Below are 18,095 nucleotides of genomic sequence, written 5' to 3' on the forward strand. Positions count from 1 at the left end.
GTGTCAGTGGTTAGTAAGACCCAGATGAATTTATCTATCTTCAAATGTTAGAAATTCTAAGTCTTAACATAAACGAGCTTATAAGTACTAGTGATTTCGATAATAATTATAAATAACTATATAGTTTATCACAAGAACTTATATTTAAATTATTTCACTTTTCATCGACATTAACAAAAAAAAAAATTTATTATGAAAACCATAATTATTTTATACCTATATGGCTATATCTATATAAATAAAAAGTGGATATTTTAATCATGCTTACCCTATTTTAAGTTTTATAATAATTTTGCACTCATTAAAATTCTGATTTTTAGAGTTGTTAATAATATTATTATAAATTTATTATAGTTAATATATTTTATATATTTATCAATGAATCAGTTTATTTTTTTAAATATATACCTATGCATTTTTAATAGTGATCAGGTCAAGCGATGCGAGCTATTTTGTTCATATACCGACAACAATTTATACTTATATTGACTAAATAATAATAAAAAAGTTTAACAAATCATAGCGAAGAATGTTGGTCGATTAAGTTTTATAACATATTATCTTGTTTTCCACTGAATTATATCAAAATGAAATGCCTTTGATTGTTTATTTTGATGAACATTATAAGTAATAATCGTTGCTACACAATTACCAAATGAGTTTCATCCTTATATATTATAGTATACTTCACATGGATATTCTTAATATCATTTTATTTATGGTTGCCTTGCATCACACATATATTTACGTGAAAGGAGAATTACATTAAGGAATATATAGAGTTAGTTTCAAAAATAATTATGTTGAACAAAAAGTATGCGTGCATATGAAAATTTATTTTAATCTTGTTTGGTCGAAGTCTTGTATGCGAGTGTAACAAAATGTAATAACAATTATTAAAATAAATTATATGTTACAGTTAAAATAACAATGAATTAAACCCGAAGAGGTACCTTCAAGAAAATGTTTGGAACCCAAAAATATATATATTGGTTAGCACCTCGTTCAATATCTAAATATTTTATACTCTCATATTTTTAACATTCTAAGGGTCGAACCACCTTGATTATTTTTAAAACATCGTTCTTCTATCCAAAAAAACAACATATTCAGTTATACCTATTACTAGTAATTTAAATTTGTAGTTGGTATTGGTCTACTGGAGTAAAATTTGTTCCCTGATTCATAACATTGAATTACTTTGAATTATCTATATTCATTTTTAAGGAATCTGATGTGTATTAATTATTGCGGTAAGGTAAGCAAGTATTGCTTTAAGTTTTCCGTAACTCACTCAAGTATGAATATCCGAAATAATCCTGCCGTGACTGAAACGTGACCAGTGGCCCATTTAGTGAACCCTATCTCTAACTTCCTTTGTACACGCTTTAATTAAGCAGTCATTTGGAAGCTCTCATCATACGTCAGTGAACTATCGATATCACAAATTAACATCTCAATTCGTTGTGTTCAAAAACTAAACTGTTAAGTACTAAATACTATTTAAAGAATAATAATAATATGTACCTACACAAATTTTAATTCAAAACGATGACGTCTCGTCCTGTGTATACATATAATAAAGAATTAATAATTTTTATAATGAACTAAAAATCGGAAAATATTGCATTCAGCTAACAATCAATAATATTTAGTTTTCTTTTGTATCAATAGAATCAATGATAGCTGTAAACTAAGTAAACTTGACAAAACTGTATAAATATAATAAAACATTATGGTGTATAATCTGTGAAAATTATACATTTTATGTATAGTTAAACTTCTTTGAACTCAATTTTAAATTCTCCTTCTTGGTATGAATATTTTTTCTTCTATAATTATTATTGTTATTATTTACGTATCGCAATGCACAGTATAATTAATAAAGATTAAAAATATCTAAACGTCCGAAGTCCGAACACAACTCTACACACATGTTATAAATATTATAGCTGATCTACACAAGATACAAGAATGCCTAAAAACCATTTAATACATGTTTGCAATTTAGTTATTATGACTTAATATTTATAACAACAACAATGACAACAACAAATTAACATGAAAAAATATAGAATGACCGAACAAAATCTACAGGGAAAACAATGTACGTGGTCTTGATTAAATTATAGTTTTACGACATCTAAAACTAACGGATTTCGTTTACGATAGACAAATATTTCATATTTTATAACATAACTATAGTACACATTATGATGTTTGAAATAATGTTTTCCAAAATGAAAATTCCAGTGTGGAAATAATTTATTTAAGCAAAATTATAATATAAAAAACGAAAACAACGATTACGGAGTGTGTTATTTATAAGACAATTATTAAAATCATACAGTTAATAGTTTATTAAAAATATAACTTATTTTTAATTAAAACAATAAATATTGTATAGGTTAACAATTTAACAACTCATAATATGTGAACATTGCACATGAATGTATTCACAAGATAATAATAATTTTTTGTATTAAATAAAGTAAAGTGAATGACATAATCACACATGTATTTTTTCAATTTTTTTATGTTTTTGATTTACGTTTACTTACATTTTATAATATCTTACATACCAAATATTATCTGTATGTTTATTACTTCCAACGTATAAAACTACGTTGTGTATAGACTAGACATTGAAAAGAGTTGGACATTTTAGAGACAACCAATGTGTGTATTTAAAACAAGTCATGAATGGTAGAAAGATAAAAATATTAAGACGAAGAAATGTAAGAATATCTGAATTTTTTTGAAAAAATGATTAAAAAAATAAATATTACGATGGTTTACAAAAATAATTTTGGTGTTCATATTATTTTATTTAAAACGATAAAGTAAAATCACTAAGATTATGTGCTGAAAAAAATTAAGATCTATAATAACTTAACCTAACCTAATCAAAATACATTTTAAAATTATAATTATATTTTCTGTAACACAAATAAAATTTATATGTAACCTTAGTGTTTGATACGTGACCAAGAAATTTAGTTTTTGCAAGTACTAAATTTATTAACGATCGTATTAGATAAATATAACTACCATTTAAATCATGAAAACAGTGGATATAAATAAAAATTAATTATAAATTATATCTATGCACAACATATTTATATGTGATTAAGTTTGTTTGATTATTAAAATTATTAAAATATAAAAATAATAATACGTAAAATTGAATTTAAAATATGGCAATCAAATCAATTTTTAAATTCATAGTTGTTGAATTAATCACGAAGTTATACCTTAATATTATAATCATTTTAGAAGAACAATTATAAAAATATTACTATTTCAAATTATATAGGTGCATATTTAAAACAGAACATAGAGGTGATCATATTTAAACATAATAAAAATTAAAATTAAAAGAAAAAATGTAGCAATTAGCACAAATAGCATAAATTTTATATTTAAATATATATTTTTTATATTCCTTATATGAAGGAAAATTTTAATGGAACAATTATTCTACAACGGTTTTCTAGAACTATACGTATTGTTCGTATTACGTTTGTTACGTTCTACGACTTGTGATCCCAGAACCAGCCATTTCACAAGCGAACATTTTGAATTTTTATAGCTCTAAAAGAGCATATATCTTTTTTATAGGTTTTATGAATATATATTTACCCGAAACGGAAATCCGTCAAAAAAACTAAATACATTTATCGCAGTTCAAAATTAACATACCAGCCAAGGGAGTTGATAATATTAATAACCACTATCATTTTAAATTGCATTAAGCTTAGAATTTTTTATATAATAAAATACTTATTGTTTCAATTAATAAATAAATAATAAAAGAAAAAAAATTGATTTTTGATGTATTAATCGTATGTCACGAGAAATTTTATAAAAATAATAATGATTCTATTTTTAGCTAGAATTTCATTTTAAAATACTAATTGATTTCTGTAGAACCTAAAATGTTTACTGAAAATTACTTTATATTTATTATTCAACGAATTAAGAGTTTTTATAACAGTAATACAATTTTTTTAATGTACAATTCAAAATAAAATAATTTATCAATACCTGTCTTAAAAAAATTTTAAATTACGGTTTTAAAAACAAATGATTGCATATGTGTTTCATAATAAAATACACACAAACATATACATACACATAAACTATAATATCCTGCTAAGAATAACTCACAACAAGTACTTTTTCAAACGAAATATGATAGTAATATAATAATATGTAATTACTAATTCATTAATTTTAACGTAGTAGTTACTAATTAGTAATTAGTAACTACTACGTTAATTGGAATATATAATTGTGTATGTAATAATTACTTACCATATAAATGTGCGAGTAATTACTAATTTATTATTACTATTATAGTTAATTTTCAGTAAAGAGAAAAAATATAGCACGATTTCAACACATTATTTTGAAATCATAGATCGTACACAAATAATTAATAACTATAACGAGATACATAGTGATAAGTAATCTATTTCCTCGTATAAATAAAAATGTATAAAAATAATTCTGTACTTTATCAATACAGTTATATATTTCCAGTGCAAGTGTGACCATTGACCGAATAAATGTCATCGACTTTTTCTGATGAAAAAATCAGAATTATATTAACATATACATATTAATATATTATAATATATGAATATCATTTAAATTTGAATTCTTTTGTTGGCTTTTCTAACACATTTATTTGTTATGTGTTAATATCGTCGTAAACGCAAAAAGTTCGTATTTCATACCATAGGTATTTATTTTTGATCGTTAAACCTATCCGGAAAAATAAAAATAAAAATTGCACAAACCTTTCCAGTAAGCGTAAGAATCACTGTCGCTGTTCGATTCAGTTGAATGGTTATTTCGGAGACTTCTGAGACCAAAGTCGGCAATTTTTAAAACAAATCTACTATCAACCACACAATTGCTAGATTTGAGACCCCCGTGAGAACGCAGCTCGCTATTATGTAAATAGCACATTCCCTGAAAAAATTTCAACAAACATTATATCAGTGAACAAATAAACAATATACATAGTATCACTGGGATATTTGTATGTAAATCTGTTAAATATAAACTTGTTTCGATTAATATTAAGAGTGCGCAACACCCGTATTTGTTGTCTCAGTCTGACAAACGCGTAACAAGCAAATTTACGCTCAGCAGTTTACGTTAAAAATTAGAGTGAATAGAACTATTAAGCAACTGAATGGTAAGAAAATTGTGTGTGTTTTTTACGATAATTCAGTTTTTAAATGAGTTATGAGCGTATAATAAATTGTAATATAAAAATGCTCATAACTCACTTAAAAACTGAATTATCGTAAAAATATTTACAAAAAACACAAATAATATTCTTACCATTAAATATCATAATAGTTCAATTCAATCTAATTTTTAAGCCAACGGAGTAAAATATGAACTGCTGAGCGTAAATTTGCTATGTTACGCGTTTGTAAGACTGTGACAACAAATACGGGTGTGGCGTCCTCTTAAAATAATATTTTAAAAAAATCGTTATCTTTTATACACGTTTCAAAATAAAATTCAAAAAGTTTAGTTGGATAAGGTATTTACATTTCTTAAAGTACGTATATTAATAACATATTATTAACGATATTAATTTGTTATCCTGTATAAAAACTTGTATAAGTATCTAAAATATAATACCAATAATATAGTTGTATTTAAACTAATAACTGAACAGACCAAAATATTTTAGAAAAATCCCAATTATTATTTACATGCCTTCTTACCATTGAATCAATTAAGTGAATAAAATGTCAAGCTTTTTGCCACTATCGTTTACTTTTTCGACGAATATAAATTTAAGAGATATTCATCATGTAATTCTCTTTATACATTTCATATACAATATACTCAACCCTATCTTTAAAACCATAACCACAGGAATTCACAAGAAATAAATGTACTTATATAAAACTCTAGATATTTTCTGTACCAGGGATCTTCTAGAGAATATTGTATAAAAACATAAAAAACCAACCCATCTAAGGTTATAATGAAAACCCTTGGGTGTGCTATAAAGAAAAAATATGATATTAAACATGGTCTGTAAAAATATCTAAAAATGTTTATATAACAAAAAAAAGTACACGAAACATTGTTTTACGGATTATGTTTAACACACATAAATCGTAATTGAAAACTGTTGTTTTCGACCAAGTTGACTTTATATGAAACACGATACGCATACAAAAAGATCTTATCGTTAATATTATTTTTATTGTTTTTTTTTTCATATTATATTGTACAAACACGAATATTGTAAAAACAGACTACAAAATAATGATGCGGTCAACAAATCATTACATATGAAATTAATTGCGGTCTAAAACCAAGCACTGATGATACTCGAAATCAATAATACATTATCACTGGGTGAAAGTGATCTCTATTACTAGCTATATTTAGTGTTAATTATTGTATCGTGTTTTTAAATCACTAACAACACGCACAGTCCAAAGCATACAAAATAATATCGCTCTCGTTGTTCTCCTACGAATCAGTGATTTTATTTTATTATACACTGTTGTTATTATATTTAATAGTTATTCGTTTCAGGGGAAAATAAAAAATGGTAGTCCTATCCAGTGACTGAAGAGAGCAAACAATATAAATAAATAAATAACCATAGGCGTCATTACGGGATAGCAATGGCTACCCTACCATTTTTATAGAAGTAGCAAATTAATAGTTATGCTACCTTACGAAACAGTAAGAAGAAGGAGAAATTAATAAAAAACAATTTTCTTCTTTTTTTCTTCAGAACATCACAAGTATAATTAATGTATGATATATTTTTATATTATTACTATTTAAAAAAATCTATTTCTACGACAGAAAAAAATGGTAATGACTAATTTATTGATTAATTGATTTATGTTAAAAAGTTTTTTTTAAATTTCACATGGTCAATGGGTGGAGGGCTAAACTCAGTAGTTCTCCCCCCCCCCCACAGGGTTTCCACTGTTGTAACCACACGACTTCCAAATGACACCCCTGTAAATAACAATAACATAGATGTAAATGTATAATTACTTTGACAATGTCGTGCATCAAACTGTACCGGAACATCCAATCCAGTTTAAACTGGTCGTTTTCGAGAATGTCCTGTAAACTTCCTTTGGGACAATACTCGGTCAGTAGACAACAATAATTTGGTTCTATGCATGCTCCATAAAATCGTACTAAATGGTCATGATGCAAATCTTTCAACTGGAATAAAAGATAATTTTTATTATTGAGTATTCCAACTCGACACTTACAACTTACTCAATAAGGTACCAGGTTTAGTTTAGTATTTATATTTTCATATATATATATATAAAAATAAAGGTGTTCAGTATTTGCAAGATGCAATTATTATATAATGAATTTTAAAACGAGAAAATTTTATATCGTATATGAAATACGTTTCCTTTTTCTGAGTTTAATTAGAAACTGATTAAATTTACTGAACAGGGGATAGTACACTGATAATTACTCAATAGCAAGTTAAACTTTTCCCATAAATGCCTCGAAAGTCTTAACCTTTGAAATATAAAGTAAAAGTCAGCTAAAAATTAAGAAACAGAAATAAAACCAAAGAGTTTGATGTCAAGAAATAAAAAGTCGATACAACAAACATGTAACTACAGCTTTATTTTATACGTTATCCGTTTAAAAATAATTCAAGATTAAACACAACTCAGATTCTTTTTGAAGTCAATGCAAAATCGTGGAGATATATACTATTGACGTAAGTAACTTTACAAAGATTCAAAATGCTATTAATCATAATTAAAATTATTAAGCTATCCTTACTCACCACTATAATACCATATTATACTGTATTATACAGCACCTACATATCCCATATTATAGCGTACTATGATATAAATATCAATTATATCATATATATATAATATATGATAATTGATGATACAGTATTTCATAAGATCATTACTTAACTATTAGTTTTATCTTCCACACTTCAACAAAATTCGGAAATTCGTAAGCATCAATAAACATTACATTAGTGTCCCAATCCATCGCAATTACTCTGAAACATCTCACTATTATCTAATTGGTTTTTCAATGATTTTAAGCCAATTGTATTTGATTTTCTCCTTTCCTCTTTCACATTTTCTTCTTTCTTTTTTTCTTATTAACCTGTACTAACTAACTCAATTTTTTCATTTTCACGTTGTTCTATAAAATAAAATAAATTCTCTTGTATTCTTCCGTTCTTTACTTCTATTTACTTCTGGGACCAAGTTTTACAATATGTGTAAGCAGCTATAACTATTATTTATGAATTATAATATACAGGGTGATCCATTAAACGTAAGACACTCATTGTTTCAAAAAGTATTCAAATTTTTTGAATTTGTATTTTTTTAAATATCAAAATGTTAAAATAGTCTAACATTTTTCATAGCCCCTAATATTTTAACCCTTATTTTTGTAGGTGAAATCGCTATCAACTTTTGATTATTAAATGGCAACCTATACAAAAACTATTTATTTTTTTATGAATTTCAATATTAGAATTTTAATTTTTGAACAATCCGTTAAAACAGCCCATCAAAGTTAGGTTTTTTTTTGTAGTTGCTATTGTATTTTTCATTTGTAAAGACCAGAAGCTACATATTTTGCCCAAGTTAATAGATAACCATAGTAGATATTTAAAATAAATATTTATTTTCATACTAATAATAGATGATAAGATAAGATGATAAGAGATATATCCTATGTCATTATTATCTAACACATATGTGTGTAATGGAATAAGTGTTTACAAGCCGTCATGATTAGTCTGATACAAAGATTATTGATTTGAATGATTGACCAAAAATTAATAAGGACAAGTGTAAACAAACACAAAAAGCTTTTAATATAATATCGTATTTCGAATTGCCTATATCTCAAAATGTATTGAATCGAAACCAAAAATTCAAACACAAAAGTTCTTTAAAAAAAATAGTTTTATAATTTTTTGATATTAAATATAGGAGTTACCATTTAAAAATCCTAAGCTGATTCATATTTATCATATAACAAAACATGTGGAAATTTTAAGAATATCAAATATATGTAGATTTCATTTAATTTCAATATTTCCAAAAATAAATTAAAAATTAAAAAGTTAAAACTTTTTGAAATAATAAGTGTTTTACGTTAAATGAATCACCATGTACATACTCGTATATATTTTAATATTATTCATATATTTTTGAACTTTTGCAAATTATTTATTTATTATTTTATTTAATATTGTCAATATGTTATTATTCACAATATAGACATTTATATACACATAATATAGAGTATAATTAAAGTCACGGATGAAAATATGAGATGAATCAACACTAAGAACATACCCATTTCATTAGCAAAATGCTGTATTAAAAACATACCCACATGAGTACAGGATATTAAAATTAATTATACACCATGAAGATCACTTCATGCGTATATAAACATCAAACATTCAAATATCCATACATAATATGTGTTATATATGGCTGAAATACACATTCACACACACTTGAGTGTCAAATTAAGTTTTTTACATACCCTTTTCAATTCCAGTAACCGAGGACGCGTCAACTCCAAGCGCGATCTCTTAAGCGTTTTTAATGCTACTTTATTACCCTGTAATCAGAAAACAGAGTAAAAAAAAAAAATTATAAAAATATCAATGAACATACTTATATCATCTCCATAAAAACTAGCTGGTAGCAAACAATGTCAGCAAAAATATCAAGCACATTTACAGAGCACCGAGCATGCCCTCCCACAGCTTTTTCTAAAATAATACAGTTATTCAAATTCTACTATTTGGAACTTAAAAGTGCTATTCATACTTCATAAGGATATTTTTTCAACTATTAAGATTCTCTATGCATATAAAAATACTAGACTAAATATTCATTATTATGTGTGGTATATTATAATTTTAAACGTGAAAAACATGATGACAAGATCGAATTTTTCATAAAAAAATACTGAGGGTACAACAACATTATACTGTCACAAAATTTGTAATATCCGTCTCAATAAAAAAGCTATTATGGATATTCTCCAAGCAAATCGGCGCGTATTCATAATAAATGTTTTGTTTTTTATCGCCAAACAGAACATAATATTATTAATGAGCTTGAGATCGACTGCAAGATAGTATGATACATATATGAACATATTATTATTATTATTATATTATAGTATAAATGTTCGTGTATGAGTGTAAAAGTTAAGATTTGAATATATTTATAGTAAAAGGTACTAAGAATAAAAACGATACATGATAAAAAAAAATGTATACACATAAGGTAAAATAATCGCGATGATTGTAACGTTTATATAAATGGTTCCATCAATTTATTCACGCATATTATACAGTGCAGTACGTGATTTATTTATACTGATCACATATCGTTTTAGACACATAATTATGTATGTGGTGGTATTCAAAAACAATAAAAATAAACGCTATAATATGATTACGGCAGTATATTATGTAATATACTTAGTTAAAATCGTTCATTTCACCTATTTATGATACAACGTCGAGTAGCATTCTTTTCGTGTACATACTATATACAATAAGCATGGATATTCACACGATAACGAAGCACACACTATATTAGATATGTGTGAAACTCAATAAATGAGGATCAAGAGCTGTTGTTTAACGTCAACTCGAGCTTAAATAACACAAATAATGGGTTTACAATTTTTACGAATTCCAGTAAAAATTCAAAGACATAGGTCTTAAGATATTAAGATGATAATAATGACAACATTTAAAAAAATCTAGAGTCTAGGGTATTTCATTACAATAATGTCATTACGATTGTAGTACTTTTTTTAAAGCTATTATAGGTTATAATAATTCCATACCTTCCACATACACTAAATTCGTTTAAAGAATATCAAGTTTTGAATATCCAACGTCTACCAACACGATTTATATTATACTAAACCTAATTTAAATTTCTAAAATTATTATTTTGGATTTGATTTGATATAGAAGTATCTACTAACATAAAATACATAAAGTAAACCTTAAGGTTCCTTACTGTAGGAATAATTACATTTTTATAAGCCTACACGGCAGAGTTTGTATATTTTTAAATAACAGATAAAATATTTAATATTATTAATAATAGAGATTGATTATGTGTTTAATATTGAAGTCACGATATTTGAAAAACAAATTTCAATCAACCCTTCGCCCCCCACCCCACGTTGATTTTCCACTAAAAATTGAATTACTCCTTTAAATATCGGTTGAGTTTTGTCTCAAGTCTAGACCCACTAATAAAGACAGCTATTTACAATCATACAAATGAACTATAATTATTTGTTTATCCTAAAAAGTGCCTTCTTCGAAGCCATAAGCGGTTCTTTACATCAGGTGTCTTTATGATGTTTATAGTTTTAATAAACAATCCAAAATACGTTAACGATAGCGTGGCTCTATCGTGAAATAATTGTACGTAAACTTGTTTCTTTTCTACCTTTATTTAACTAGAATTTTCACAAACTTTTTTCCAACCAAAAAACATGCTTCAACATGATAAACCAATAGGCTCCTTCATTTTCTCCTATGTAAATCCAAACGAATGCAAATATTTTTTTATCGCGTTTTATTATTTGTACACAAAATTTATTGTTTGAACTGTCAAATGTATCAAGGCATATAATATCACTACACTTCTATAAATAGGTTAGTTTTAAAGAAAATAAGAAAAAAGAAAAGAAAATACATTTTGAAGTCAACAAAACACTGTAATTCTTACACAAAATATAATAATACCTAACAAAAAAAGATTGTGTTTTAATAACACAGCATTAATAATATATTTTAAAGGTCGTTTATGCATTATTTTAATACATTAATATATAAATACATACATTTGTTCATGTATATTGAACATATGCAAATTGTTTAATTTTATTATAGAAAACAATTAGTTTTATTTTAAACTATTTAATGGTTTTTTTCATTGATTTTAGAATGCCTGATAACCATATTATACTGATAACGATAATTATATAACTGACTATTAAAAAATTTATTTGGTTTCATTTTAAATGCATGTCTCGCAGGGACAATAAACTTTACCAAACTATAGAAATGAAAATTATCAAATTTGAGTAGTATTATCACGCTTATGATTTGAATACATTTTGGAAAAACAATCGTTAAAATATTTTAATTTTATAACAGCAATTATGAATGCAATAATGCTTCAACTTTAAATTGCCATTTAAACCCGACTTTTATAGATATAGTAAACTGACTAATTTAACATTTATATATTATTTATGGATGACGAAAATATGATATTTTGTAACAATTTTTCGAGATCTATTAAAGTAAATATGAATGTATACTTTTAAAATAATATGTATGCAAATGCAATGTTTTTTTCAAAATTCAATCTACCTATTATATTATTAATGTTAGTATAAATATAATATAAAATAACTTAGGCCGACACACAAAATTCGCTCAGAATCTTTTATCATATACAATGACGCCTACATCATAAAATTTAAATTTAACATATCCATTATAGTGACCTATTTGACACCTAGGTATTATAGAAAATAACGATATACACTTGCTCACAATTTTAAGACTTTTAGAATACCTACCAAGTACTTGTACTAAATCATAAATAATCTTATATTTACAGTCTACAATCGTAAAACACTAAAGTAAGTTAGATTTTATTACGTACTTAAAAATCATTCAATTTTAATAATATATCATTTGGAATTACTTTTTACGCAATGGTCAAATTCAACGCACAACAATGAGTAGGTAGTCATAATATCGAATACTAATTTCAATTGAAAATTTTATCATTTTGAATTGATTTTACAATGATGAGTTTTTTTTTGTGTGTGTGTGTGTGTCTGTTATCACGTTTTGGGGCAGTAAAAGTGCTTGGATTTTATACATCAGTACCTCGTTTCATCAGAAAGTGAATCTAGTTGGTACTTTGGGGGGGGGGGGGGGGGGGGGGGTCAAAAGTAAAAAAATTACCAATATTTTTCTTCAAAATTGAGATAAGCAAATTAAAAATTAAGGAAAAAACTGGAATTTTTACACACAATTAATTTTCGACAAAATCGATTTTGGTTTTTGATGTAACTTTTAAAAAAAATGACCATATACGAGTATACATGAAATTTTCACCGAATGTTGATATAAGTATTTTATATCCACCATGAAATTTTCAAAAAATTTAGTTTTTAAGTTGAACTATTTATAGGCATATGTAATTTTCGATAATTATTAGTTTTTTAAAAATTAATATCGATAAAAATTTATTTGTTGGGTAGAAAAGCTTGAAAATTTAATACAAGACTCTTAACATATTATCACAATAGTAGTTTCTTATTTCCTTAGCTCGTGATTCTGCAAAATTTAGTATTTTAATTAGCAGTTTCAATAATAATAACAATATGTCACATCAAGTTTCTGGTTATTGGAAGAAACCATTTTCAGTATTCACCTTCCAATGGATATTGGAGCTTTATAACTTTTAAAATATCTTTACATCAGAAAATATTCTCGGAAACACAATAACAAAAAAAATAAACAGTTTAATACGTATGTGTATACACACCAATATGCTCGCTTATACTATCGTTCCCGTACGTTTCTTACTTACACAACTTTTTTTATTCTCCTACTAAGTCTAAGAAAAAACAATAGTTGAAATTATCCCAACATTATAGTTGGTATCGATAAAAAAATAAATGTTAAATCGTTTATCTTACCGTAGAATCGAAAGAAAACAAAATTGCTGAAGAAGTGGAACATAATGCCAAGTTATGTCATGAAACCCATTTACTCGTTGTTATAATAACTGTATAGATATTTAGAAGCTATCCAGAATAAGTTACTACGAAAAACTAATAGAAAAACAAAAAACAACACGCTGGTACGTTTAAAATCGTGTTTTTATTGTCCACTAGGTTTTCCTGAGGTGAAATAACATTATTTATAAATATATTACGTAATACCTATATTGTTAAAAATACAAAAAAAATAAATGTATATTGAAACTCAACATTTTATACGTATATTTTGATATTTGTAATGAAATAATTATCAAACAAAGATAAAATACAATGTAATAAAGACCAAAATCAAATAATATTATGTTTATTTGTCAATAAATATTACCAATAATATTCTGTTATTCTATAGAAATAATATTATGTCATCACTTAGAAATGTTTGAAAAATATGATTTTTTAGAAATTTCCTCCAGGTTGAGAATAACTTATCTAGAGTGGAAATTATATCAAGATAAAAAAAACTCTTCGTTGTCAAATATGTGAGTAGAATTGTATACTGAAATAATGACGCGGTGTAATTACACAATGTCAAAAAAGAAAAATCGACGAATCACCTGATTCTAAAGACAATAATCGCTGGCCACTATTAATGTAATTTTTAATCTTTTAACAACCAAATGTTTTGTAAAACGAACGCAAAATTATTAGTAACATTCATTGTTTACCTTTAATATCCGCCTGTACTACTTACAATCACGTAAAGAGTAGAAACGCGTATATCCAATCTTACGATATCAGTTTTTATAATTTCGTGCTGCGATAACCGTGAAAATAATACTATCACAATAAAAAAATCCTCATCGCTCTACTTTACGTAATAATGGATAATTCGGCAGTGGTGGCGTTAGAGCCGTCGTCTCAGCACACCATCACCACGCCAACCCCCTCCACCGTCACCACCACCACTGTCAACACCACAACGACGACCACCATCACCTCCGGCATAGTTGGTCTGCCAAACACGAGCCCATCAAACCGTGACAACGGATGCAGGCTATTTATGGGCAACCTTCCGAAGGTGAAATCGGAAATGGAAATTTGCGAGGAAGTTAGCCGGAACACGGACGGCCTGATACGCGTCATCACGTACAAGAACTTCGAAAACCCCTTGCTGCATCGGGGCTTCTGTTTCCTTGACTACAAGTCAAACACAGCGGCCGCGGAAGCCAAACGCCGGCTATCCCAGTGCATGGTGTTCGGGTGCAAGACGATTGTCGACTGGGCCGATCCGGAACCGGAAGTGGACGCGCAACAAATGGCTACCGTCCGAATTCTGTTCGTCCGACAGTACGGTGGCACACTTGACGAGCGCACGCTAGCCGACGTGTTTGGCCAGTATGGAAAGGTCGAACGGGTCAAGAACCTAAAGAACTACTCGTTTGTACACTTCGAACGCAGGTCAGACGCCCAGGACGCTATGAACGCGCTGGACGGCGCCGTGGACGAATCGTCTGGCGTTCAGATCGACGTGTCGTGGGCCAAACCACCTGCCGAAAAGCACATCCGAGAACGAGTGCTCCGTGACCGAGAAAGGCGAATCCGGCAGCAGGCATCCCACACCGGGCACAAGGTCGTTAATGACGTCCGGTTTGACAACAATATGGCGTTCGAAGCCACCACCTCTGCATATTATACCTCTAATACCAACACCCCTTTCGCCTCAGTCACCAACGTACCGTACTCAAACTACGATCACTACGAATACAATTTTGGTCGACAGACGTACGCGTGCAAATTCAAAGATAAAGGGATCGTCGAAACGGAACAACTACCGCGACAACCGGAACAACAAAAAATACAATCGGTACAACGACAAGGCTGTCGGTGCATTGTCGACACGTCGGTTTCGGCAGCAGCAGCCCCGTTGGTCGAAAGTGGCCGTCATCGAACCGAATGCGACGATAGCGACGATGTCAGCGGCCAAACATGGCGGCAGCAGCGGATGCCACATCAACAACGAGACACGGTTAAGACCACATTCACTGGATCTTCCGCTGCTCGACACGATCACGGCGATTGCGCCAATGCCGTTTCAGATATGGACACAATTATATTGAACTTTTTTCACAAGATGAGCCACAAAACCTAAATATGTGTATCTAAGACCTGTTCTAAATCAAAGACAAGCAGCTCACGATTTTCATGATTTTAACGTATATACGAAAAATAAACACTGTCCAACACTGTGCGATGGCGTTTGTTAAAATTAAAAATAACTAAATACCTAATAATATATTAAAAGATAATTCTTATAACCTCCTTGTTCAGTTTTATTAAGTGAGTTGAGCAAAAAATTATGAGTAATAACCCAATCGTAGTGTCATTTGACTTCATGTTGAAACATTTTTACTTTATCTTATTGAATGTGTTTATAAATTGCAAAAAGTAATAACTGATAGAACTGTTTAAAATTCCGTTTGTGTGTACGACCTCTGATTATTTGAAATTTTATGTTGGTAACTTTTCGAGGAAGTTAAAATAAAATATTGTTTTATCGATATAATTATTTTATTGGTAAAGTCATAAAAATATTAAAAATCATAACAAATTGGGTAATCTGTGTTATTAATTACTTTAAAGTATATAAATAATGAGAACACAATTTGTTAAATTGGTAATAATTATATCAGAGACTCGATATTGATTAGTTAAACTATTTAAATTAACAATAATATTATAATTTTGATCAATAAAGAATATTCAGCATATTCACATTTATTTGATTAGTTCATAACATCTAATATAATCAGTATAAAAAAGTAATAGTGTGCTATTAATAATACTACTAAAAGTAGGGGAAGATGTCCCAAATAACTATTGTTCGTTTTATTCCCTCCATTATTTTGACGTGACTTAATAACTCTGACACTAGCTATTGTGGTACAGTCAATTATCACAATCAGTATACATTATACTCCATTTAATTACTCACGCCGTACAAATATAATAGCTGTACCCGTATTATTGCTATAGTTGTGGAGTCATTCATAAGTACCGAAACAATACTATACAAACATTTTAACACAAAATTAGATGCAAGATATGCAGTGAAAAATAAATTGTTGATAGATTTATTTTAGAGAACGAAACGGTAAGTCAATCATATTTGGCATATACTCCATTTGAATTTAACATCTAGTTCATCGAGTTATGTAATATTTAAAATCGATGTTATATTGATTTCCATTGAAAGTGTACCTATTATAATATAATAGGTAGATCCACTTCAAGGCATTAAACACTTATTTCGATCTAATTGTTCAACACATGTCAGACTTTAATTCGTCTTTCTATTTAACTTCTTCTTTTGTATTGTAATTCTAAAAGAATTTGAGCCATCGCCAACACTGCCCTTTAATTAAACATGTATTGAATTCCATCATCTTTATGATACCATCCACATATAATTTCTAAATTAATCCTATCACATCCTATATTGTCTATCTCCAGATCAGTATCAAATTTATTGTTGAAACAATGATTGTAATTTCTGTTTTTTGAATAGCTACTAGAATATGTGTATCATTTGCTTATTTAACTTGTTATAATCACACTACATTATTTCTTCAAGTATTTCATCTAATCCTTGACACTCACAATTTTTCAGACAGAACCTCATGGTTCCTTCAGTAGCATAAATAACCACTCTTTGTTCTTATGAACCTTTTATGCTGGTAATGATGACTCTGATACTCCATTGATTAATAACTCTTTAAAATACTACCACTATCTGGATACTTTTTCAAGAAAATCTGTCAAAATATTTTTTTTATCATGCTTATTATGTTTTAATTTTGTTTCTTAAGTAAAGATTTGAATTAATTCTAAGATTCAAAGATTTCATAGTAACTTAATTCAGGTCCAAAGTTTTAGCATAAATAGAAGTTCAAAGATATGTGTAAAACAAAACAGATTTTTAAAATAAACCAAATCTCGGTTATATATAATAAGACTTTTAGTAAATAATAATAATTTGTTCGTGTGCGTTAAATCTAGTCAAGATAATTTTATACAAACGTATACGTCATGTAATATGATAAGATTAAATCGTTTGACTTTTGATCTTTCTGTAGCAAATAATTGAATCAGAAGTTTCTAAATAATACGCTAATGTACAGTCATTATTACATTGAGCACAATATATGTTCACAAATCTGGTTTATATAAATTCAAAGTTATCATTTAAATACAAAAAATTAAATAATAAT

General features: G+C 27.6%; 2 protein-coding genes across 3 annotated transcripts in view; one reads left to right on the forward strand and one right to left on the reverse strand.

Moving 5' to 3' along the window:
- Window positions 1–18,095, reverse strand: part of LOC107162117 (atrial natriuretic peptide receptor 1-like) — a 298,392-nt gene that overhangs the window by 130,544 nt on the left and 149,753 nt on the right. For both annotated transcript variants that reach the window (XM_089229378.1, XM_089229379.1), the window contains exons 11-13: window positions 9,580–9,657; window positions 7,060–7,236; window positions 4,806–4,980 (exon numbers count right to left, since the gene is read on the reverse strand). In XM_089229378.1, the coding sequence (XP_089085504.1) occupies window positions 4,806–4,980; window positions 7,060–7,236; window positions 9,580–9,657 (430 nt within the window). The remainder of the gene's footprint in view (window positions 1–4,805; window positions 4,981–7,059; window positions 7,237–9,579; window positions 9,658–18,095) is intronic.
- Window positions 14,708–15,976, forward strand: LOC149054937 (uncharacterized). The gene has a single exon (XM_089229380.1). It carries the CDS (start codon window positions 14,708–14,710, stop codon window positions 15,974–15,976), a length of 1,269 nt encoding a protein of 422 aa, XP_089085506.1.

The sequence above is a fragment of the Diuraphis noxia genome, unplaced genomic scaffold (assembly GCF_037042655.1).
Source record: "Diuraphis noxia isolate RWA-SAM2 unplaced genomic scaffold, SU_Dnox_SAM2 contig0005, whole genome shotgun sequence".
Classification (NCBI taxonomy): Eukaryota; Metazoa; Arthropoda; class Insecta; order Hemiptera; family Aphididae; genus Diuraphis; species Diuraphis noxia.